General features: G+C 44.8%; 1 protein-coding gene across 1 annotated transcript in view; it reads right to left on the bottom strand.

The window, feature by feature from the left end:
- The window catches only part of Ntf3 (neurotrophin 3), a 62608-nt gene extending 41418 nt beyond the window's left edge, over window positions 1-21190 (bottom strand). The window contains exon 1 of the mRNA XM_047550502.1: window positions 20982-21190. Coding sequence (XP_047406458.1) covers window positions 20982-20999 — 18 coding nt within the window. The 5' untranslated portion in view covers window positions 21000-21190. The remainder of the gene's footprint in view (window positions 1-20981) is intronic.
- Window positions 21191-26006: the final 4816 nt, after the last annotated feature.

The raw sequence follows: 26006 nt of genomic DNA, 5'->3' as shown, positions 1-26006 counted from the left end.
CACTTCTTAGCCATGTAATATTGGGCAAGTTGCTTGGTCATTCAGCACTGCTGTGTGTCATGAAGTATTCCAGGGGCAGGAGATGTAGCAGTGAAGCAAGGATACACAAAAAGCCCTGCCCTCATGGAATTTACATTACAAGGGGGAGAACAGATCATACATTAGACAAACAATTAAAATACATGATTTCTCAGGTGATCTTAGGTGCAACGTAGAAAAATCTGTGGAAACCTCAGCTGCCTTATCTGCAAAATGGGATGAAGCCATGGAGTACTGTGAGGATTCAAAAGCTCACAATTACAGCACTGAGCACAGTTCTAAGTTCAACAATAATTAACCATTACTATTCTTTAAACATTGCAAAAGCTAAATTCATTCTTCTTGTCTGTATGACGACACAGGGAGATTATAAGAAATGGCTGTAACCATTCAGAAATCATGGAAGCAAAGTGAAGAGGAAAATTAAACCAACCATCATGCTGCAGAGTCTTGAGTTTTTTAATGGCTAAAACTGAGAGCAAAATTGTCTTTACTCCAGGGTTTATCTGACTTCACAAGAAGTAAGAGGAATCCCCCATTACTTCTATAATTTAATAAAAGTACTATCTGCTCCTTTGGTATGTCCCACTCCAGGATGGAGTTTAGCAAAAGACGTGAGATTAGGTTTCAAATGCAAGGATGCTATTTCATCATTTCCTCTGCCATGTTTCCAAGGGTGGCTAGATAACCAAACTGCTGCTCCTCTGAGTTCACACACTTCTGGGGCCATTTAGGAATCATGAGATTGGATGAGGTTCTCTCAAAGCCTGTTGGAGGTGGATTGCAGACCCACCCCAGGCTTCAGGGACCCAGAATACAAGGGCAAATCTGATCCTTACCCTGCCACTGGGTCAACAGTCAGTGATTCTCCAGGGGAGGAAAGAAATGGCACCCTGGCTGGGCAGAAGCAAAAGCCTTCCAGAAATCACATCTTACAAGAATTGAGTCCCAGCTTTCTGGAAAATAACTCATCAGAAGATAGGAAAACGCACAAAGAGATACGCATATGTATTTGTATGTGCATGTGTCAACAAATACATGTGCAAGAATGTTTTAAATAACTTAGTGAGAGGCTTAAATCAAATTATCCTGGGGTTTCCAAACCAGTAGCTGGTAACTGGTGGACCTTGAAGGGGCTAGATGATTTGTTTGCATTTGACACCAAGAAGGAAAGCTCATGAGTGGTTTTCCCCTTCCTCATAGGGCTGACTTTGGCAGAACTCTGTAAACCTGGGAGTTGGAAACAAGGTTTTCTTTGAAGCCCTGCCTATACTCCAGGTAAGTCTTTCTCTTATGGGATTGGGAAGGCAGCAAAAGAGCAAAACACATACCAAATGCATCCTTCAAGAAGGATGAATCTCAAATATTACAACCTTTAAAGGAGAACATTTGAGATGAAGCAGTGTTAAACTAGGAACAGAAAAGAAGAGCCAAAAGGAGTTTCCACAAAAGTCGAAACTGAAAACAGAAAAAAGTGAAAGAAGCCATGAGGGGGTGATATTGACCCTTCACCCACAAAGCACCATGCCCTGGGAGGGAAGGGGAAGTGGAAAATGACCAAGATGCAACTTCTGCCTATGTTCCGCATAAACTCTTCTGGGCATGTGGGTCAGGTGCCACACACTCCATGTTACTCTGCCCCTCTGTGCCTCTGCTTGTGTTGTCCTTACCCCTGCAATCTTCTCACTTGATCCTAGGGTCTCGCCGATCAATCGCCCATCAGAAGTCTTTGGAACTTCACCAGTCATCTATGTGTACCATTCCCATGGCCCTGGTCATCGCTATCTCCAGTGTTATTAAGTTGGAAGTGTGCATTTCCCTACATGCACTCTAAGTTCTTGGAGGTGAGGAACATGCATTTTCACATTCCTCATTAGCACAGAACACAATACCTTACCATATCAGGCACTCAAAAGCTAGTCACTGGATGATTGGCATTTTATGAACCAGAGTTTATGCCCATTAGGTCAGTGGGCAGAGTTCCTTTTTCAGATTAGAAAAATGAAGCATACTGAACATTCCAACATTTTTCTCTCTGGTGCTCCTGGTGATGGCACACATGGTCCTCAGACATGGAAAGTAAGCTCCTTCTGGAGGGCCTTAGGAGTCAGACAAGAACAAAGATCTTTCCTCCTTTGGAGGCTTTGTTTCTTCTTTTATGACATTCTTCTTTCTTCTACACTCTACCATTCATCCATCAGCAAGTCCTTCCAGCCCTACTTTCAAACAGACCCTAAATCTCCAGCCTCTTAACCTCTCCCTTGCTCCCACCCAAGTCCAGGCCACCAATCTCTCTTATCCATTGTACTGGCATTTGATTGACTCACTGCTTTCACAGCCTGTCTCTGACAATGCAGTCAGAATTACTTTCTACAAATGTTAATCAGGTGATATTATGCCTTGCCCCCCCAAATCAAAAACCTCCAATCACAATTCAAAGGAAGAAAAATATAAAAAAACCTGGCTTCCTATCAGACATCTCAGTTCATCACACAAATATATTCTGAGTATGGTCATAAGGGCCCTGCATCACCTAGCTGGCCTGTTGGCCTCTCTCCCTATCAGTCCCAGCCACACAAGCCTTCTGGCTGTGTCCCGACTATACCAATCTAAAACAATCTATCCCACTACCTGTCACATCACTTGGTTTTATTTTCCACCATGTCATTAATTCCCATAGGCAATTTTTTAAATTAATCTTTCCATTTATATGCTTGATTACTTGTGTTTATGGATGGCCTCCACCAGCATGCAAGCTCCAGGAGGGTAGAGGATAGGTGAATCTTTCTTGTTTGCCACTCTATCTACTGTCCATAGAAAAATGTCTAGCATGCAGCAAGAGCTTACTAAATATTTCCAATAAAAGAAGAATCTTTCTGGATACTGATGTAAGAATTACCTAGTAGGGAAGCTCTGCCTAATGTCAATATTGATGCCAAAAGAAAATCTTAAAGACCAAAAACTCAAAGTCATGACTTCGGAGCCCTGATCAGGATTTATTTTACCCATTTCCAAAGCTATCTTGCTAAAATTTCCCATGGGAATAAAGAAAGATTTTAAAAACAACTGCAAACTCTCCCTCAAAGATAAATTCAACAAAGATAGATCCATCAGTGCTGAAAAGCATCTTGCCAAATTCTGAGACCTTTTGAGGCTGTTGAAGCTTTGGGGTCAAGTCCAGTGTAACCAACATGGCTTGAATGTTGTGTTAGGTCTTGATGGATCTAACAGAGAGTGTACAGATTCACAGACACATGAGCATGCCTGCTGTAGCAAGTGATAAACTACAGGTAAGTGCTGGACTTCCTGGTGAAGCACAGCACCTATTACTGTTACAGGTGGGCAGGCAAGGGATCCTAAGTACTGCAACACCATGCACAAAAGCAAGGTCTCCGACTGGCAGGAAACTCCAGCATATCATGTGCATAAAGAGGGTCATGCTCAATGATCTTGGACTGCATGTACTTTGCAGGAGGTGCAGAGTCTCCCACCACATCTTAGTTATTTGAATATGAAAGTTTTCCATAGTACTGGGTGTCTTCACTCTTTTCTTTCATAAGCCACAAAATTGTTCATCAACAAAAGTCCCAGTGAATGTAGGAAACAAAGAGAAGGGAAAGGCAAGAATACAGCTTGAGGCCTTTAGGAGTTAACTAAACAGTTAATCTAATAATTTAGATAAAGAGTGTTCCAAGGAGAATCTCACTAGTGAGACTGTGCATTTTTAAAAGGACATACTAGAACCTGGACAGACAAATCTCCTGAATGAAGAAAAGGCAGTTTTGCATTAAGGGCAGCATCCAAGGTTTAGAGTTAGAGAGCTCCAACTTCTGATCATGTGGTGTAACCCTTTTGAGTCTCAGTGACCCTTTCATCAGTAAAAAGGGAAACCATGTCTGTCTTGCAGAGTTGCTATGGGAACATGAGGCACCTAGTACACATAATATCCAGGCTCAGGACCCACTATGCAAACAAATAAGCTAACAAATCCTGAACAGATTTTTTTAAATTACCACATTAAAACCAACATGCTGGATCAGAAACTGGTTATCTAATTACCTAGGATTCAAGGCTCTGAATCTTACTGTTGGGACATCCCTGAGACCTTCATTATTTAATCTTGTGTTTGGCTTGGAAAGTGCAGGGAATTAAAAGAAACTGGGGATTTCACGTATGCACTGTTTGAACTTCTCTAGAGAGCTTCCTAGAGAAAATCCTAAGATCTGTATAAGGATAAAGAAGGTGCACATCTGGAGCGGCTGGTTTTCACTTGGAAGGCATATTCTAGGACCCACTCTACCAAACCTCAGAGGCTGTCACATCTTCCTAAACTATTATGCAGAATTCATGTCATGCTTGTCTGCTCTGGTAAAGATCCCAACTGAATTGTCACCCAAATACAAAGACCAGAAGTGGCCCTGGCCATGCCCTAAGTTTCAGCAAGAACCAGTCCTACAGGAACACATTAACCTTTCCATTTTCTAACTGGCTGCTCCTTGTGGTCTGCTTATCTGTCACCTGTTTCGTCTGCATCATGTTGACTGCCTGCCCCCTCCCTTGAGCAGAAGCACCTAAGAAGCAGAGGGTCTGCCCTACACTGCCATCAAAGAGACTAGTCTCCTTTAGATTGACAAGATCAACACTGACCTGAGAATCCTCACATGCCCCCATAGCCATTTTCAGCAATAGAACTATTTGATGATCATTTTAATGGCTAGTGTTGAGGTACATGCTCAGTCTCAGGCTGTATACTGAGAACAGATCAGCCCTGTTTCAGAGTTGGGCTCTGAAACTGAAGTTATTTTGACTATGACATGATCCAGCTGACTCCATGGTACACAGTTCAATGAACTAGTGCAAACTTTGGACTCAGGTTGGGCCAATTCGAATCTCTTTTAAGGGATTTGGAGTTTGGGGCTGCCAGGATAGTCAGTTGTGAAGCCTAGAAGGAAAACTGGGAAGAGGGAGAGAGTTGGGGAGGGAGGAGAAAGACAGAGAGGACACACAGAAATCAGAGCCCACGTGATTATGCAGTTAAAGGATAATCTTGTAGCTTCTAATTTGGTCCCTTATAAAGACTGTTTGGAGTCTCCTCTTGAATTTTCTAAAATGTCATTGTATCTTTCATTTTCCCTTAGTAAATTAATAATATTCATATAATCTTGGGATAGTAATAGTTGACATTCATTGAATCTTGACCATGTTCTAAACTCAAGAGAATCACCTTCTCTATCTTATTCAGGACTCTAAACAATGTAATGGGAAAGGCTGGAACACTATTGCTCACCATACTTTACATTTACAGTAATTGACTGAATCTTACAGATGTTGCCCAGGTTCCACAGGTGGAGATAGCACTTAAATTAGGTTGATGCTAGGGAACCTCTATTTTAAATTACAAGAGTGTACAGCTAAAGAAAGTTTTATCTCTCTAAAGCCAGACCCTGCTATGGGGCAGACAGTGTGCTAAGGGGTCTAGTTCTTCTCTCCATTATCTTCACATTTCATTTGATAGGAGCATTCTTAAGAACTTAGAAGTGATTCCTGTTTCAAAATGGCAGACTGAGAAGCCACTGCAAATCTTCCCCTCCTGGACCACATATGTATGCGCAATAGAAAATACATTAAATTCATTACCTCCAAGGATTAAAAAGCAGGACTTCCATTGGCCAAGAACTATTGAGGAATCCCTAAAAGAAGGTAAATATTCAGAAAGTCACAGACTGAAGGCTGAGCACAGAAGCCACCTTTTTGGTATGTAGGAAGACATCACAGAGAATCAGCAGAATAAGCAGAAGCTATCACAGAAAAGTCAGCATTCATGAAAAGAAACAGCAAACTCTACCACCAAAACCCTTCCAACCCCAGGAAATCATCAAAGGGGCCATCAGAAAGGAATATGACTAGCTAATCATCTAAGACATAAAGCACTGCACCCACAAAAATGAGAATAAGGATGTTTCAAGGAGATTTTTCATAATAAAATTAAAAAGGAGAAACTGATAGGTCAGCTATCAGATTTGCCATCACATCCACTATGGTGCCGAAAGGGAAGTTCTGTTTTGCAGGATGCAGATGTAACTGCACAGCTGGAAACAATGCAGGGAACCTACTCTGAAGATGTAGCAGGCAACCCACACTAAAACAAACTCAGATTTCCTGGACAGCATGTTTCCTGCCCAGCACACACCCATCTTAACATTCTGGCCATGAGCAGCCCCTTACAAATGCAGTTCCCTGAATCTTATGTCCTAGATGACATCATGAGAAAGACACAGAGTAATACACTGTTGTTCTTTCAAGTCACATCTGTAAATTTTCTTCCCATAATTTTTTATGGTGCCACCTCAAGTTTCCCCAAGATTCTCAATGTTTCAGGAGTATTTAGGTACTGTGGTGTTTTGTCAGGGAACATTTTCCCAGCCTGAATTAAGGGAAGCAGAGCAATGTGCTATTCCAATAAGAAAGTACAAGGTTAAACCATCACATATATCTGTAACTTACAATTTGCAAAGCACTTCCCTATGCATGATCTCATTTGAACCCCCTTATTAATTGGGTTAAATAGGTAAGGTTTATTATCCTATTTTACAAAAGAGCAAATGGAGTCTCCCAGAGGCTGTGACTATCAGTAATCAAAAGAAGTGGAACAGAATCAGAACTTCCTTGATCAAATATTAGTTCTCCATATATTTCACTGTAATGAGGTTTTGATTCCTTCACCATTAGCTCTAATTCCTTTACAGAATCCTACGGGGGATGATTGGAAGAGGACCACTCTTAACTCGTCTAAGAGTAATTGTATCTAACATTCCTCAACACTATAGTCAGTTTTTTATTTAATCCATGATCCCTTGTCAACATGTCTACATAAAACTCCAAAAAACAAAATAAGTCATCAAGAATCCAGAATGAATGCATCTGCTGCTTTCTTTCCTTCTTTCTGGAAACATTACTGTCCCTTGCTTATAAAAAATAAAAGCCATTGCTGAAGGTGACTGCTGTATGTCTAAGGAGAGAAGAAGGCAGCAGATAAAACATAGCCAAAAATGACTTCAGTTTCATCTACATGATATGCACAGAGAGAAAGCTTTGTGCTTTTGTTTTCACTGCTCTTGGAAGAAGGTGTCTCAGTTGGTGATGAGCAGTTCACCTGGTGCTGCCCTATTCTCCTGCCCACCTGAGATCATGGCTGCACCACCATCCAGCCTGCTACCTTGGACCATCATCCAGTCTTCACAACTGGTTAGCATGGCTCATGATAGTTCCTGTACTACACTTATGCCACTCTGCAGTCCATAGAATCCCAACTCCAAAACTCTTGCAGAAGCACACACTTAGTGATTTGAGCTAGACTTCTGACCTGTACATGGCTGGATATCACCCACAGTAATATCTTAGGAGCTGTTAATGAAGAACCCAGGGATGGTAATGATTCCCTATGGTCCACTCTACAATTTGAGAGTATGTGGTTGGAATAGCTTGTTTCAGGTCTTGTATCTGAGCCTCTTTCCCTGTACCTCTACAGCCCAACCCTCATGGGGCCCTGAGAAGTGCAAGGATAAGAACAACTGATTTCTCAACAAGGAGGCCTTTTGGTTAAGATGTATGTTCCAGGGGACCTTTTAGAAGGACCACCCTAAAACTGAACCTTAGGTCTGGATCCCAAGGAATAGGGAGAGGACATAGGTGCTTTCTTTTCCATTGAACCATCAGTGCCAGAAAACAGCTGTCCTCATCCATAGCTAACCCAAGAGAAAGTTATTTGACTAATATATAAATTCTCAAGGAGAACCATTGTGGGAAAGCTGATCATTCAGAGGTCACAAGCCATTTTGCATTAGGTATGCATTATGCAAACTGTATACTCCAGCCAGGTATGTTACCTGCCTCTGCGGGCTGTCGAGAGACCTATTGAGATGACACACATAAAAATATCTACTCATCATTAATGCCCTATGGATGATGATCTATTTTGTTCCCCTATGACCTCACCACTCACCTCCACCATACTCTCTCTAGTAGATGGAGGATGGTGGGCACTTCAGAATCTGCTGAGAACCTGTACTCTGGGTCTCTAATTTTGGAGGTAGGTGCTGGATGGGTAGGAATAGAATGACAAAACGAGCTGAACATCCTTAACTGAATGAGGGATTTTCACAGTACACCAAGGGTAGGATGGGACAGATGCCAAGAGGCAGGGAGTGGGGCAGAGTAGGTTACAGTGCTATAAGCTAGTGGTTCTCAACCTGTGCTACAGAGTGGAGTCACCTGATGAGCTTTAAAAACTACAGATGTCTCTCTCCCAAATCTGGACATTCAAATGTAATTGGCCTAAAAAATATGTTGAGCAACCACACCACAGTTAGCCAGAGTTTAAAAATCTCAAAGTGCAAGGAAAAGCCAGAACAAAGACCTTTGAGATGACACCAGACCTTTGAGATGAGCCTTGATCTCCACTGGACTATATTAAGAAGAGCTTTTTCCCACCTCCCAGACTGATGGATGGCATGGACACTGTCACACAGTTTTTCATTTTTATTTTATTTTATATACACTAAACAGCATGACCGTGCATGAAATTTTCCATATAGCTGTACTACTGGAAAAATAGGATGTATGGATTTGGTAATTTTTAGGAGACTTTGACACTACTATTACACTACTGCTACTATTCACACATAGGGAGAGTGATAGAGACTTTAACCCATAGGAATAACCTATGGATGGACCTAATGTCCAGGAACCTGGGAGCCCTTCAGATGTTCCAGAAACTTCTGTGTCTGTCCATATTCCACTGTGAGCATAGGAAAAGAAAAATGCTTGCAGTGTAAGAAGCCTCCTCTGGAGCAGGTCACTGCCATGGTTTCAAATTCTCTGGGGTGTAACTCAAAAAGCCTTCTTGTTTATGGTCCAAAAGGAAATCAAAGTAGGATAAAAATGCATAAAAGGAAAATGGTTGGGAGATCCCCCAACTGCCAACCATCCTCAGCTCTTAGCACTGAGAGTCACTATGTAAATCCCTGGTCTCCCCAAAGCCAGAACCACCCTAATCAATATACTGCTGCTTATCCTCTGGGGTTGGCAAAACCTCCTCTAGAGCCAGCACTGTTCAGAGTAGGAGAGATCAATCAGGAACACTATTCTCTCTCTCTCTTTCTTTTTCCATTTCATCCAGTTGTACACTCATTCATTCACTCTTCTGTCTATCCCACCTTTAGTCATTCTTCCTTTCATTGAATAGCTATTTATTAAGAGCCATTTTCCATATTGCAGCCAGTGGCGGGGAGCGGGGGTTCTTCTAAACTCATGGGTGTGACTGTGTCCTTCCCATGCTGACTCCAAGGCTTTCTCAGTTCCCTTTGCCCTTGGGGTAAAAAGGAAGCTCCTGCAGGCAGGTGACCCCATGCTACTGTGTCTGGGCAGCATCTATCTGGACTTCCTGCAGTTAGCTCAGTTCCTGCTGCTTCTCACAAGGGACTTCCTCCCATGAGGTTTCCTCTACCTGGAATTCTCACTTCCTCATCTCTCCTACTTTCATCAAAGATCATGAATGGAATTATAGAGCATCAGAAAAATTTCCAGTTATTTTCTGGGCTGTTGGCTCTATGTATATCACTGGAAACTGATTATCTCCCTCCATATCAGCAGATCTGGGCAAATTTCCTCATCTTTAACACACACCCTGTGACTCCTCCACAAGTCACAGAAATCATCACAGCACAGGAAGGTGCAAGATGGACACCTGGAATTCTTCTGCAACCCCCTTGCATTTTTTTCCCCTTTTTAGTTAAAAAATCTGACCCTCTGACCATTCCTCTGTCAAATGGTCCCCTGAAGAACTCAGGAGGCTTTCTGCACACAGATGGAAACTTTATATAGTAGTCCTCAAAGGATATGTAAACATCAAAGGTAGAGGGACTAGAAAGATGTTGCCTGATTCATACAAGAACCAAAAAGGAAAAGAAAATATCAGAGGATTATAGTAATGAGCTAAGGTCTCTCAACCAGTAATCCAACCCAAATTGAACTTGCTTTCCTTGACTTGCTAATACCCCACAATGTTCTCTCTCTCCCTCTCTCTCTCGCACGTGCACACACTTACACACGTATGTAAAAAGAGGAAAAACACTGTTAAAAAAACAATCTTTTTGCCATGATAAAAAGTCTCAGATATTCAAAAAAAAAAAAAAAAAAAAAAAACCAAAAAAACGGCAGAATAAATTCTAACATGAAGAAATCTTCAACTTGGCCAGGATACCAATGAGACTTATTTTAGGGGAGCTCTCTTTGACCTCCATCACCATGAAGATGTATTCTTAGAAGAAAAGTATAGAAAGGATATAGAGGAAGGAGCACACACACACTGCACGCAGGGTGGTCATCCGAGGGTCTGCACATCCAAAGTCCCTCCCCGTATGGGATCCAAATGGCTTCCCTGCTCCCTGATAAGCTGGAAACCAGGAAGCACCTCTCACTGCAAGAAAGTGTGGTACAGGATGTAAGGTGAGAGATGGGAAGGCCCTAGAGGTCAAGAATAGCCTCCTTCTGGAGAGAAGGAGCACCAGGCCCTTAGATCCCAGGCCCTCCAGGTCCCCTACTCCCAGTTCAGAACCTATAGTAGGGTATCACAAAACTTTCAGTAGCCTCTTCCCAAACACTGAGGTCAAGGTGCCCACACTTGTGTTTCTCAGCCACTCTAGCCTACAAGACCTTCCTTCAAACTTCCAAAGTCACTGTGGTCCCTGTCACTCATCTGCACTTATCAACTGTACACTGCCACGTCCTACTGTCTGCTTCTCCATACTCCCAAGGAGGCTGCAAAGCCACTGAAGGTAGGGTCTTGCCTTTCCTCTTGGTTTTCTAGATCCACATGGTTTCTAGCATGGTTAGAACTCAGGAGAGGCCCAGGGGTCGCTTTGAAATAACACTTTCATTAAATAGATAAGAAAACCATATAACAGATGTGCTATGCTTTTTTAATTCTAAATTCTAAAGAAACTACTAAATGAGGACCTAATATCTATTTCCCCTTGGTGTCTGGACTTATTAAAAGAGGATGTTGAAAAAAAAAATGAGAAGGAGCTCCCTGAGCAGGAGGGACTCAGAGGACAGAAGTGGACAGTAGATGGCAGTCTGTCCCTGTGTCAGAAGTGGTCACAGAGCTAATACACTCTGTAGGGAGGCAAGAGGGAGCAGCAGTGCCCGGTGATGGACTCAGCCTCCCCCACCACCTACTGCAATCATGAGCAGGGATACTTCTGAAAAGTGCCCCATGAGTTGCCACCCCTCTATGTCCTCCAAGCCCCAGTAGCTGCACAGCACACGTCTGTCCCCAACTTTCCTTAAGAGGAACCAAAGGCTCACCACACAATGGGCTCTGAATATCCATCACCCTGACACTGACCTGGCCCTGGAAATCCAAGAATACTAAAAGCACTGTCATGCGGAAGTGCTCACCTTTCCCGCCTGGGAGCACAACTGACCTATCTGTCTCCCTAACAGCTAAGACCTTGAGGCCAGTGTTTCATTCATCTTTGCATCTTCTCCAATGTCTAGCACAGGGCCACCAACAGGACAATTACTGAATCATCTTTACACATATGTTTTAAGCTGTTTTCTGAGTGTCTAAAGAGGGATTACTCCAATGCATGTGCAATGATACCCAATTCCTCCCATTACCAAAGTTCAAATTCACAGAATTAGGCAGGTTAAGACATGGGGAGAGAGGTCTCAAAACAGAGCAAGAACATGCTTTTCCTGAGAGCAGGCAGTGAATATTCACCACCTCAGCCTTGGAACAGACCAAAAAAGAGATACAGAGAAAACAGTTTTGGACTCTTAGCAGGGTGCACCTCCCGAGCCACCTGCCCCTCCTGTATCTATTCACTCAACTCATTTGTGTGGCAGCCACTAGTCCAAGTGTTGGGGGACAAAAAGATGAAAAGAACAGATCCCTTTCTTTGCAGAGGTCATATTCTAGTGAGAAGATAGGAATGCAAATAAAACAGGGCTGCTAAGTGGTATAACAAAGAGAGGCTGGGAAGGCACCCTAGGTTCTCTGAGGGAGTGCAGGGTGGCTTCCCAAAGAAAGTAATGGTTAAGAAAAGATGTAAAGGATGATTTTAATATCACTGGTGAAGATGGAGAGATAAGCATTCCAAACACAACATACACAATATATCCTGCGATGCCATCTCAAATTCAAGAATAAACACCTATTTTGATCACTCCTATCATTTTGCAAGCAGGACATTTTTTTCTCTGTACATGTAAGTCATTTGAAGTTATCCCCTTCTCCATCCAATCTATCCAGATTTTCTACAAGCCCTTGATTCCCACAATTTAATGAGACGGCAAGAAAGATGTCGGCAATCATCTAAGGCAGTAACTCTTAATGTTCTCATTTAATAGAGAAGAAAGTGGGAGATGGTATGGCTGAAAGATGTCCCCCAAGTGCAGTTAGTCTCTGGTAGAGTTAGAAGTGGAATCTGGTCTCCCTGCTCATAGTTTGGGCTCTTTCTGATCTAGCTTACAAATTCAGCTACCCACAGACAATTTTATCCCACATAAACCTCTCCCCATGCTCCCAACTCCCCCATCCAAGATCCGCCACAAACCTGGCAAGCTTGTTTCTTCAGCACTTTATAAACATGCACTCATCCATATGTTCAATAACTTATCTGGCATCACATAACTTAATTTCCTCCTCCACTCCCTTCACATTTCTATATGCAAGTCTTCCAGGCCAGCAGAAATACCTGGAAATTCCAGGCATGGGCCATGGAGGTGGGTGGAGTAGTAGAATCATAGGACTTCTGAATGGTCACAAAGCCAAAGGGTCCTTTTGACCAATTAGTGAATCCAACTCTTTTGGATGGAGGCCCATGGAAGGAAAGTGATCTGCTCAGAGTCACAGAGCTAGTCTGAGTCCTCTGTAGGGGGAAATGTGACAAAGCAATCAACTGGGTGTCAAGTGGCCTGGGCTCCCTACCAACCACGGGACACACCTGTTGTAAAATCAGGTGAGTTTGAGAGCTGTATCTTCCTCTTGAATTCCATGTAAGTTCCTTATGAAGCATCAGGAGCAGGTCTGCCAGGCACAGGATGGAACTGATCCCAGACAGAGAACTTCAAACATATCCCCCCAAGGGAACACTTGGAGCCAGAGGGGGAGAATATTTTTAAATACTGGGGACTTAAACTAGTATAGAGGGAGGTGTGGGAAATGGCCCAGATGTGGCTATCATTAAAAAAACAAAACAAACAAGGTTATCAGTCTAAGGGAAGAAGAAAAGTATCACCCTACATGTCAAATTTTTAAATGAAGTAAATTTTTTGGGGGATCTATAATCTAAAAATTTAACAGTGTTCCATATTTATTTGCATAATGCAAATAGTTAACTAGAAGAACATAATCATGTTTCATTAATTATCTTGATGTGAGTGGTAGTGGGAATATTAGTCCAGGAAGAAAGAACAAGAACCTCAGTCATACTTTTGGTTTCCCTACTTCTGGTACTACCCAGAAAACGGCATGCACAGCAAATGCCAGGGCTGGAGGACTCTACAGCTGCTCTGATCTATATCAAACACAGCCTGGGAATCAGTCCTTTGCAGAAACCCCTGCCCTGCAACCACCCAGTAAGGAGTCAATTTAACTTTGGCCCCAGTCTAAATGGTGTGATTTCCCTAGCCCATCAAGGAAACCATTTTCTGAATTCTCTCTCTCCATTCACATTCTCTCGTACTTAGATCCTGTGCAATCTTCATCCAAGGGCTCAAGAACGCTAGGACCTACCACCTCTTGTGGGCGTGTGGATCAAAACCAGATGTTCAGCTCCCATCTTATAGAGTTTACAAGGAGGCAATTGTGGCTTAAATCAATACCCACATTCTGGAAGGGCAAATTCCCTTGTCAACAGATGGGGAAGTAAAGGGGAGGGTTGATGGAAGCTAAGACAGATCTGACACATGCTTGCCAGCAGGTGGCTAGAAAACCTAAACATTTGTTTTGCACATGAAAGGAACCTTTGGTAGAGCAGGTTACCCTGTCTGGTGACAACCTTTGCAGAAGGCTATCGAAGCAGGCCCATCTGGATGACATCACAGAATGTAAAAAACAGAACCCAGCTGGGAGATTTCAGGAAAGAAAGACAGCATATGTATACTCAGTTGTGAGACTAGGGATGTATCCCTTAACCTCACATCACCTCAGTATGCCCACCTGTAAATGGGATTATTTGGGGCATTGAGATAATGCCATGTAATATTTGTAATAATGCCTGGTATCCAGTAAGTACTCAAATATTCACTATCATCATCATCACCATAATCATGTCATCTTAAAGGTGTATGCTTATCTTGGTCAGAAACACTGTCACCAAAAGATATTTGAGTGGAAGCTGAATCATTAACACCAGGTGTACCAGAAAGCCAAAAAGCTAACCCCTTTCAGCTCTGCACATTGCATACTGTGAAGGCTATGCAATGTCCTGAATAATCTTGGCCAAAACAAAACACTCCAGCAAATTCTCAACTGCCTTTCTGCCCTTGAGTTATCCATTCCCCAAAGATAAAAACAGGAGCTCAATAAAGAGTATGCCAAGGCACACTCCAAGTGAGGCATATGAGCACTGATTAATCCGGAGGAAGGGCCTACAGCAGAATCCTAGAGTGGTGGAGCTGGAATGGGATTTCAAGATCTCCTAATTCAAGCCTTTTACTTTTGGGTAGGGAAATTCCAGCTTGGACAGAACTAATTAGTGATAGAGCTTAGTCCCCAGACTGGTGCTTCACCTCCAAATCTGCAGGCCTCCTGTTGATCAACTTGTCCTGGAAGTTTCTGAGATCACTTATGAGCTGTGACTCCAGAAGTTCTGGCCTTAGCATGCTCAAGATCCTTACTTCTTTCAAAAATCCCCAAGTGAACAAATTCATAAGATTTGGGGCTTGGCAAATATCTTCTCTGGAGATGTTGCTACATAATGAGCAATCACAACAGATCACACCCAACTTCACTTCAAAATCTAACCTCCAGCTAAACTGCAGTCATAGTCAGAGAGGCTTGTCCTCTGAGGACACCCAGAGTCCCAGCCAGACCTCAGTGGTTCCCAACATCATGAAGAAGACTAGGGCACAGAACAGGGTATGAGTAGCAAATGCATCCTGAACACATAGGAGCACTTGCAATCTTTAGTCCCTTGGTATTTTTTAGGTAAAATGAAAGACTGCTTTCAGGGAAAACCATCAATGACAACAAAAAATAAAGCTCTTGGGCCATCTATGTGTGCTCCCACAGATTCAGAAGTGAGCCCTCAAAAAGCTTTTTTTTTTTTTTTATCTGCTCTGCAGACTTGATCTTAACATAACTCTGTCCAGGCAAGAAGGAGGTAGTATTGACACTGGCCTCATATTTAAAAGTTCAAAATTCCCATATATAAATGATCTCAAAGAGGCTGTAACCAAATTTTCCATGAGCTGGCCTTCCTGCAAGAAGCAATATGGTAGCAATCCAATATAAACCAGGTGCCCTACCTGTCACCCAACAAATGCCTCATGCCCACGCAGGGCAGCTCCTGGGATCACGTGTCCCTCAGTGTGTGTGTGTGTGTGTGTGTGTGTGTGTGAGTGTGTGTGTGGTGGGGGCACAAACGGGCACACCACACACCGTCTCTCCTTCCTCTGCACATGCCTGTCCATGCACAAAGTACATCTACAGACCTTATCAACAGCACCACACAGGTCTTAGACTTGTCTGCAGTAGATCTGGTCCTTCTCCAACAAAGTCAATTTTAAATAAAACTAAAGCCCAAATCCTAGCAACGGTCATTAGTTCAATATCCCCAACGTCAGAAACTGTCTGCCTCATTAAAGAGTAAAACAGCAGCTGGAGAGATCTGGAAGCAGGGTAGTGGGTTTTAGGTTCTCTGTGTCAGGCGGAATCCCCTCCCTCACTTCCAGCCAACACATGGATTTACATTCCCTCTGTTTGGGGTGGGAACCCTGTAACTACTCAGGAAAAGGTCTGGGGAAGCCTGCAGCAAAAGCCGCCTGCTTAATTAGGCATCCTGGATGGAGGGGAAGATGAGAAACCTGAACATCTGATACATCTGCAAGTGGAATTGCAGAGATGGGAAATGTTATGTAATTAAACTCTGCTGGCCTGTCCCGCTTGGGGAATGTGAGACCCATCAGCAGTGACCTCTTCCAATCAACTTAATTGGTCCAATCTCGCCAAGAAAAGCAACAGAATTGGTTTAGTGCCTCATGGAAATAGCTTAGCTCCTGACTATTTATGGCCACCGAACTCAAGGATGGGAGCCTTGACTCGGAGCCAGGAGTTGACAGCATGTGCTAACTTCTGGGAGGACTAAGAGGTTTCAGTGCCTCTGTGACTCCATCTTGTCTCTAGGGAAAGTGGCTGTACCCAACTTGCATGAGTATTTCACAAATCCAAAGCCCAGGCCTGCATCTTTCCAGGCAGCTCTTGCCTGCCAAGGACTGATAGTCTAGAGAAAAACAGACCTTGATAGTAACCCAGGATGACTGGACTTTGCTTCTCTTTTATTCAAATGGTGGCTGTGCCAAGGACAATTACTATTTCTCTGTTCTCAAAGTCACATTTGTTTTGGCATTGTGATTTGCATAGCTGATGTTAAAAAACAAAACTACGAAAATGTCTGTCTCTGGATTAGTAGATGATTCCTTCTTTTGAGTAGACTGGAGACATTGCAGTTTTCCATCAACTAAAATCTAGGTTTGGCTGCCTCCAAGTTAGAAAATAAGTAAACGGAGGCATTCAAAGAAATCTTTGTTTACACACTCAGTGAGTAAGAGAAATGTAGTGGCCATCAGGACTATGGACTTGCATTGGCAAAGAATCCATTTTCACAATGACTTACAAAATGCCAGCACATGGGTCCAATTAGATTTCATCTCTGTACAGCTTTGTACAACAAAACACATCAAGTTTTGATGGGAGAAAAGGGGCGTGAACTTGCCTTCTCACTGAGTCCTTATCAACATTGCCATTCGACAAAAAGAGAAATGGAGAGTTAGAGATAAGAGAAAAGCTTTTCAAAGTCGCAAAGTTCCAAAGTGGCAAAACTGGACTAAAATCACAGCATTCCCAGCAGAGAGTCCACCACACTGTCCTCTGAAATATCTGCCACTAGACCTTCTGACCAATGGTCAAACCCTGTAACATCTGTCTTTCGGAGATGAATTTCCCTTAAAGATAAGATGGAACCTCAAAACATCTCAGCTATAATTGCATGGAGTAAAAAATACCATGAGTCAAATAAAGTCACCCTCACATGATCAGCACCTAAAAACATGAGGGTCCTTATTATTTGGTCTAGGAAGGCAAATATGTGCATACTCTTCCCCCTTCCTCGACCGAGTTACCTCATCAGTTATGGCAACGTATGACCCCAACTGAGCTTCACACTTCCCCTCATCCCCCAAAGCATATAGCTTCTCTTTTATCTATATCGTTTATCACTTAAGATACAATCTGAGCATCTAAGACAATTTTCACTCTTCCCCATATACACAGAATTTCTGCAAGAATATGCGTTGAACTCCTTTACAAGAATCATATATGTATCCCTCCATCCTCCTGGTGATTTTTCTCAAAGTTCCTTTACTTTAGTCCTCAGCTTGCATGTGCTTGCAGGTGGGCACGAGTGCATGCATGCAACCCCCCCCCACACACACACACGGTAGCTTTAAACGCGACCCAGAAAACATCAAAGATGAACAAACACTCCATACCCACATCATTCCTGAGCACCACTTCACTCTTCTCTAACTCCAAGTATCAAGACTTATTCCTGTTCCCAAGGAGGCACTAAACATTCAGAAACTCAAATCTTCAAATGGATCAGGACAAGAAATATTGGTATCCACCAGTTCTCTCCCAACCCATAAAAGTATATTTCATCCTTTATCTTATGCCCCTTCTTACAAAGCTTCAGCTATATTTCCAGCCAGTTCTTCTTTTGTCCCCATGATCCACAAACATCTCTAGAAACTGAATTATAGACCTTGAAGAAATCTTGACAAGAACAGAGTTCTCTCCATTCCTGGAAAAACACAGCAGCCAGTTGGGCCCTGAGAAGGAAGTTTTTCCAGGGCAGTTTGCCATGCCTCAGTACCCAGAAGTGGCCTGAACATCCAATAGGCATCCTATTAATCTTCATTGATAATCAATATTAATTGGTGATAGTGAAAGCCCCTATTAAATAAGAAAGCTATTAAAGGACATTATACAACATGTAAACCTACTACAATGCATGTAAAACATATACCTCCACTCAGTCTAGTCCTGTATACATATCCCTTTCTCTTCCCCACCCTGTGCCAAAACACACTTTTTCCCTTAAATATACGTCACTCATTCTAAACCTCCAATTCCCTTCTCTGGTAGGTAGCGAGAAGGAAAAAGCAAAGACTAACCCAGCATCCTTCCCTTCAATGCCTAGTTTCTCCATCAAGAGTGTCTGAGCCCATACTTGCCTATCCCCCACGTGTCCCAATGACAAGGCAGCCAAATTCCACACCCCAGGCTCATAAAGTTCACACTCTCCTCTCCTCAAATAACACCCCCCACATCCCTTTTGTAATCGTCAGGCATCCATTCTTCCACACAAGTCCACCTTTCAAGCACCGCACACAGCCACCCTCCCACACCGCACCCACTCTGTGTGTCTGTGCAGGCATGCACAAGCCATCTGTCCTCAGCACACTGCACCTCTCCTCCAGCTCTGACACTCTTTGTAGGCACGGATTTCTAATTATCAGCACCTATGTCCCCACAAGCTCTCATCTCCCACTATGCACACAGATGCCCATCCATGGGCCCCTGCCCCTAACACACACCTCCAAGTCCCTGCAGAGTAGGATGGAGTACACCCCATACAGCAGAGGGACTTGGGGAAACCCAGAACCAAATCCTCCAAGTCCAAATTCCACCTCACCAACACAAGATCTTACATGTTTTCTCAAGCAAAAAGGCCCAAAGACTTTCCAGTTTCCTTCCGTACTGTTTACAGGAGCCCACTTTTCTTTTCCTCTTCCCCTGGGCTCCAAACGCCATACCCAGGTCTGTGTGTTTGAGCTCCAGGCACAAACAGTTGGATTTTTGTCCGGGAATTCTACCTCTGAACTTTCTTTGTGCAGCACGCTGCGACAGGAGTGGGGCAGGCTGTTAAGCTGGAGAATTTCAGAATGTTGTGAAAACAGAAACGATTGAAAAGTTCCCTCTATGTCACAAGTGTCTTCCTTCCTGAGTGCACTTACATACTTTTCCTCGGTGGCTCTTTTACACGCTTTTACAGAGTGGGAGAAGTCATCTCTTTACTAAAAATGCAGGTTCTCCAGCACATTCTGTAATGGGCCAAGTTACAAACATCAGACTCCTGGAGTAACACCCACTCCTTATAGGCTCCCTCCCCTCCCCCACCAGGCCCCCGCCCCACCTCTTCTCGCACATAAACAAGTCCACTGGCGCACAGTCTCCAGCTCCGAGCCGGCGCTCACTGGGGCTGCGCCCTAGAAGCTGCCTCCACGCCGACTCTGAACCTGCCACCCGCTGCCAGAGGTCGAGAGCGAGCGGTTTTTTGGGTGTTTCTCTCACCTAGAATCCCAACCACGGTTCAATTCCAATGAGAGGGACCCTTTCTAGTCAACAGTGCCCACACTGTTCCGCGCAGGGGTCTCAGTGAGGTGCATCTGAAGCGCAGATGAGGAACGCAGCAAATTCCCGCAAAAAGCAGCGCCTCCTGGACTAGCACCCACTCGCGCTTGAGAGCAACAAGCAGAGTCCCCATCCCCATTCCAGCCCCTCGACTACCCCACCTCTTCTTTTCCGCACCTTCAGTTCTCAAGTGTGCCAAATTTCATTGGGAGAATCCAGCCAATAGATCTCTGGGGGCAACGGAGTAGTTTGGTCCCTTGTAGGTTCTTTTAACTCCGACCTAGCTCCAAAGGTCCCCAATCTCCCAGCTTTCCCACCGCGGCGCTCGAGTTTCTAGAACCCGCTCCGACAAATTGCGAGGTGGCCAGAAATGGCCGAGTCTTGGTACCCAACGTACCCTGGCAGGGTCCAATATGTGCAGGCAGAGCGGGAACTTCAACATCTGCGCAAAGATCTGGGGTTCGGTAGCCACTGAGTGGGAGCTGAATAAGATGAGCCCAGGGCTCGTTTTGGAGAAAAGCTTTCTGGGGACTCCAACACAGGTATGCGGCGCGGGGCGCTGAGTCCCAACTCCGCAAACTGGGAAGGGGCAGTCCAGTTTCTGTCACCGTGCCCCAACCCCACGCCCTGGCCAGCGCGGTGGTTAGGCCTTCGGAGAACCCCGCTTTGTGGCTAGCAGGGTGCAGGGAGCGTGCCGGGGGCGGGGGTAGCTGTCGTGGTACCTTCGTCTCTTTCGGGCCGGGTCTGTCTGCTACCGGCTTTTGTTATAGGATGTGCTGGGAGCCTTCTCCGAGGAGAATATAGGTGGGTTGGAGATGTTGGGGGGTCCTGCCGAATCCCTTTCCTGCCCCTCTGTGGTCCCCATTTCCCCTCGCCTCCTCTCCCCCGTTTTTGAAGTCAGGTTCCTTAAACCTGATCACTTTCCCAGACTGAGGGAGGTTTCTTGGGCAGCCAAGGGATGAGTGGAAAGAGGAGGTGGGGAGGGGTGCCCGTGTGCGTACGTGTGTGTGCGTGTGTGTGTAGTGGGGTGGCTGTGGTTGCGCCTCGGCCTGGGCAGATCCCAGCGCAAACTTTGGGGGAGGCTCAAGCCAGAGAAAGTAAGTGTTTGCAGCAGGATGGGGGTGGGGCTGGGTGCAGAGTTAGGGACCCCCCGCGTTGGCCCACTGGAAAATCCCCACACACGTGTCCCCCCACCCACTCCCGGACCTGCCCACCCAACGTGCCCGCCGCCTCCCCTTACCGTGGCAGAAGTAACCATGGCATCCGTGTGACTATTTCCAGGGACGTCGACATGAAGAGAAAGGTAGACGTGAGCTGGGTCATTCAAAGTCTCCCCCACCCCGCCGCAGCCACTACCCAGCAGGGGGAAAACCAGAGAAAGAAAGAAGAGGGGAAGAAAGTTGCGCCGGGCTCTCTCTCAGGGCGGTGCGCGGAGCTGCTTGGTAAGGAGAGGAGCCTTCAACTCTGAGTCCCGTGAACATAATCTGCGCGGTTATAACCAGCCAACCCGGCCAGATGGCTCCGCGCTCAGCGCCTTAACCCCTTGCGCGCCGCGGTGTCCGCCCCCGCGTCCCGCTTGCCGTGCGCCTCCCAGGCCCGCGCCCCGGCGCCCTCCGATTTCGCTCCCGCTACCAGTGCGAGGACCATGTCATTTTTCCAAATCCCTCTTAAAACAAAACAAAACAAAAAGAACTTCAAATTAGTAGTATTCTTCAGTACCTACTACCCTTGATTTCTCTCTTAGCGATCCAGGAAAAAAACGAAACATTCGACTTATTACTATATTTTACATGTTAATACTTCAGCCTTTTTTTTTTTTTTTTCTTGAAAATTTTCTTTTCGATCTTTCGGATATTCTTTACAAGGTTGAAGGGCCTTTCTTGCCCCTTTGCTCAGGCCGGTTGGGTCTGAACCATAACTCCTCCTCCAAACCTCAGACCCTTCCAACTCCAGATCTCTCCCCACCCCCTACCAAGCCCACCCGTCACTCCTCCCCCACCCAACTACACGAATACGCCCAAGGACAGTTGCTCCCCCGCAACTCGCCACTTCTGGCGACCAGTACCCAGGGCGCTGTGCAGGCAGTCAAGGGAGGTTAAGTTCGAGAGGTATGGGGGAGGGGGTCAGAGCGACCAAGTGGGGGGCGGCTGTGTGTGTGTGTGTGTGTGTGTGTGTATGTGTGTGAGTCTGTGTGTGTTTCTGCGCGCGCAGGCGCGCGAGTGTGGAAGAAAGAGGGGGATGGATTGGAGCCTCCCATTTCATTCAACCTCAACTTATAAGCCCCTTCTTTCCAAACTAGGATCGGGCCCTGAAGCTGAGCACCCGCCCAGCACCACCATTCTGCACGCGGGAACAGCGCGGGAAGCAGAAAAGGCAAGCAACAAACAAACCTCTTCCAGACTTCCCAAAAGTAGCGACGCTCACTTCCCACCGGTAGATTCACTTGAGGAAAAATCGGAGGGAGGGGACAGCTTCTCTTATTTGGAGATAATAGTAGTAATTCACTAGACCCCACTTGTTCCGAGCTTATTCTCTCTCAATTGGCCAAGGTAATTCATCTTGTGTTTGCACTTTAGTCGTCTGAGAGAAATGGGAGAAAATATTACCCAGGGGCCAAAGAGGAATGGAGAGCCTGGAAGTAGGGTTTTGCTCTTTGCCCCCTCCCTGGATTCTTGCGTGGTGGACCTCATCTCCAAACTCCCCACTGCTTCCTCCCTTCCATCTCAGCCACTCCTCCCCTCACCTCTTGCCAGGACCTTTGACTCACGCTTTTGGGGGAGGGGAATTAGTATCACATCTTCTGCCCTACTGTTCGAGGCGACTTATAAGCAATGCACTCTGTATTTCAGCGAGGGTTCGGGTTCAAAAATTCACAATTCCTGGTTATTGTCTGAGTTTGGTCAAACACCAAGACACACTCCTACGGCATCTATTAGTTGAGGCTGAGCCTAAAACAGAGAGAAGCTGAGGAGTAGATTGGAGAGGAGGCGGGAAAGGATAGGGCGTTTGGGGGCTGCGTATTAGATAGATTGTACCTGCCTCATCATTATCCTGGCCGATGGGGGTTGCCACATCGAATTCGCCCAGGAGCGCCCACCAAGGCCCAGGGGCTTCACCTCCCCCGCAATGCCTGGGAAGGAAGGATAGGATCCTCCTTCAGTGGCTCTCCTTGTGCCAAATTACCGACGTCTTCCTCCTGGTCAGGAAGGAAGGTTTTTTCTTCCACCCCTCCACACAACACCATAAAGGTTCAAATTGGGTGTTCAGTGGCGTTCTGGTTTTCTGCCTCCCCTCTGGCTGTCCTCCTTGCCCTCCCCCACTGCCTGGTCTTGGACCTTCCTTCTTGCTGTGATCAAAGGAGGGGTTCAGGCCCCAGTTTCAGCTGCAGTGGCTCTTTTCTCAAGCTCCAGGTGCTCTGGGATTCTGGATTGCAAGGAGAAAAAGAAATGCTTGGCTCCTATTACAGTGAGGAATGGGTTAAGTACACGTGAGGGCTGATCCGCCAGCAGCTCTCTGGTCACTGGCAGTCTGGAGGGAGGAGGGGAAGAGGGGCAAGCTTAAATATGAAAAAAAAAAAAAAATCAGAAGAAAAGAAGAAAAAGCAGCAGTGAGTTTTAGATTTGGATTTATTCTGCAGATGCCTTACACTAGCTGGTCGCGTCCCTTTGCCAGGACCCAGGCAATCTCAAGAGGAGTTTGCAATGTTTCCCTTCTCTGGGAAGCTGGTGGGTCTGTCTCAGTGTGTGCAATCAACAGTCCTTGTAATATGAGAGGTGACACCTTAATCTTGCCAAATATGTGTGGTGTCTTTCGCGGGGAGATGGAGGAATGGACTAAAGAAGGAGAGAGGAAGAGTGAAAGACTCAGGCAGGGACAGAGAATGAAAGATGCCCTTTTCACCAGAGGACTGGTTTCCTTGAACAGGCAACCTGCTTTTTCCTTTCCTGTATTTCTTTCCACTTCAGAGTTCAAGGCTATCTCTTCTTCCTTCTCTATAGCAGGCTAAGGGCTGACCCTTAGGTCTTACTTTTGACTTTCAAGAGCAGAATGTAGCAAGGTGATAAAAGAGGGTGGGAGGTGGAAAAATAAGTAAGAAGGTGTATTTAAAGACAAAAGACTATTAATGCAATGCAGAGCTATTTTGGAAGTGTAAAACACAGTGACTTCTAAGTATCTCTGTTTCTACAAAGAGGCTTTTCTTTTTTATAGAAAGATGGGAGTGGTATGGACAGCTAAATGGAACAGCAGAATTAGACGGAAGCTGGGGAGATCATGCACCATGGACAGTCCTGGGAGTGGAAGCCCATCCAGAGTAGCTCTTTTTTGATTAGCTAGGTAATTGCCTTTCTCCTAGCTGACTCTAGTCATGGCCTTGGCCACCCATCTGTTGACTGTATTTTTAGGTTGTTGGACTCTTTTTCTCTCTGCTGCATTGAGTATAATGCCCCGATTTCTAAAAGAGGTTTGTGAGAGCAGGAACCAGATCTAGCTTTTGAAAGACCCCTTTAAAACTCCTCTTGCAAATATCTAGAGTGCCTTCAGCCCACCCTTATCTTTTGCAATAGCGCCACTCTGTGGTTGAAACACTGAACAGAAATAAAATGGAAATGTTAGAATGAATTAGGGTTTTACCTTGTGAAAAACTGCAACTACCTACTCTGTTTTAGTTCAGTGGTCTGTGTGCAGGTCTGGGGTTGAGAGGGCTCAGCATAGGGTGGAGGAGGGGATCTCATGAAGCAGCAGTATGTGGTTAATTCATTGTGGCATATTTACCCAGGAAATGAAAGAATTGGACCAAATGGCTTCCAAGGACCTTTTCCTCTATGACCATAAATGGATTCTACCCCTCCCCTTCCCCTGATCATGTAGTGAGCCTGAATGTCTGTCCTCTTCCATTGCTTTTTCCCGTATCCTATGAAATTACTCCACACCTTCACTAATCCTAAAATGTTTGCAAATTGCATCTTCTGCTGCTGGAGGGCGCTATAGAGAGCTTTCCCAGAATGACTGCAGCTTCTCTGTTTTCTTTTGCCCTACCCCGACCATCCCCACCCCCACTCACCCAGACAGCTGCTGGAGCTTATGGAGCCAGAAAGTCTACATTTCTGAAACAATTAAAGTAAATGCAAAAGGTGTTTGCACTAGAAATGGGAGTTTAAGGGTCAGGGAAGGTTGCTTCATGCTACCTTGACTCCTATCACTTAGAAGATTCCTGACTGCCCACCCCTTACTGCCTCCATACTAACTACAGAATTATTAATCAATGGTTACACCAGCTATCACGCCAATTAGAACTCCTTTTAAATGCTCCGGAATCATGTGTGAGACTCCCCCCCTCGCTCCTCCCCACCACAAAGTGAAATCAGTTGTCCATGGAAACTGAGGGACTTGTGTGAGTTTATTCAGCAATCCCAGGTCTTCTCTAAAATCTCTGTCATCCTAAGAAAGCACAGCTTTTGCTCAAAGGACCAGCCTTGATCTCTCTAACAGAGCAGGGATATTAGAGGTGAAATTCTGTTAGCCTCCCTGTCCACACCCTGCATTTAAAAATTAAGGAAACTGAGTCCCCAGCCTTCCAGTGACTTTCCTCAGGGTATAGGGGGAAAAATAGGCAAAACAATCCAACACGAATCCAGAAAACATAATAACAGATCAGGAACCAAAATTCATCAAGAGTTGGTTTTGCAAACAAACATCTAAGATTCATGCTGCATGTATCTAGTAGCTGTGTCTTTGGACAGGTTCCTTAACTTGTCAGAACCTATCTGGAATTGGTAAAAATAATGCCAGTATCATAAGATTGCTATGACGACTAAATGAAGTGATTAATTTAGAATCATACTACCTAGTATAATGATAACACCCGTTCCCAGTCTGACGGCCCTCATACTGCCACCTCACTATCGGGTGATCTCAGAAGCTTGACTCTACAGTAGCCCATTTGTTATTTGTTTGCCATCTACATTTAATCAATATAACTTCATGGATGTATATTCCCCCCTCTGGACAAAGACAGCAAGAAATTAGCCAAATGAAGTGGTAGACTTATTTAGAATTTATTTAATTCCCTAATGTGAACTTCGAAGAGCATGAGAGACAGAGTTGAAGGATTTCAAAATCTCGTCTTATTCATTCCCTGCCTCTGAGACAGAAACACCTCTCATTTCAAAGGAAATTCCACCATATACTTCTACTGTTAGCAGATTGCCTGGTATATTATTCTCTGTTGTTATTGCTAATTATGTTCTAGGGCTTACATTGAACA

Source organism: Sciurus carolinensis, chromosome 4, assembly GCF_902686445.1.
Source record: "Sciurus carolinensis chromosome 4, mSciCar1.2, whole genome shotgun sequence".
NCBI lineage: Eukaryota > Metazoa > Chordata > Mammalia > Rodentia > Sciuridae > Sciurus > Sciurus carolinensis.
Note: the sequence above shows the minus strand (reverse complement) of the source record. Positions and strands in the feature narration are given on the sequence as shown.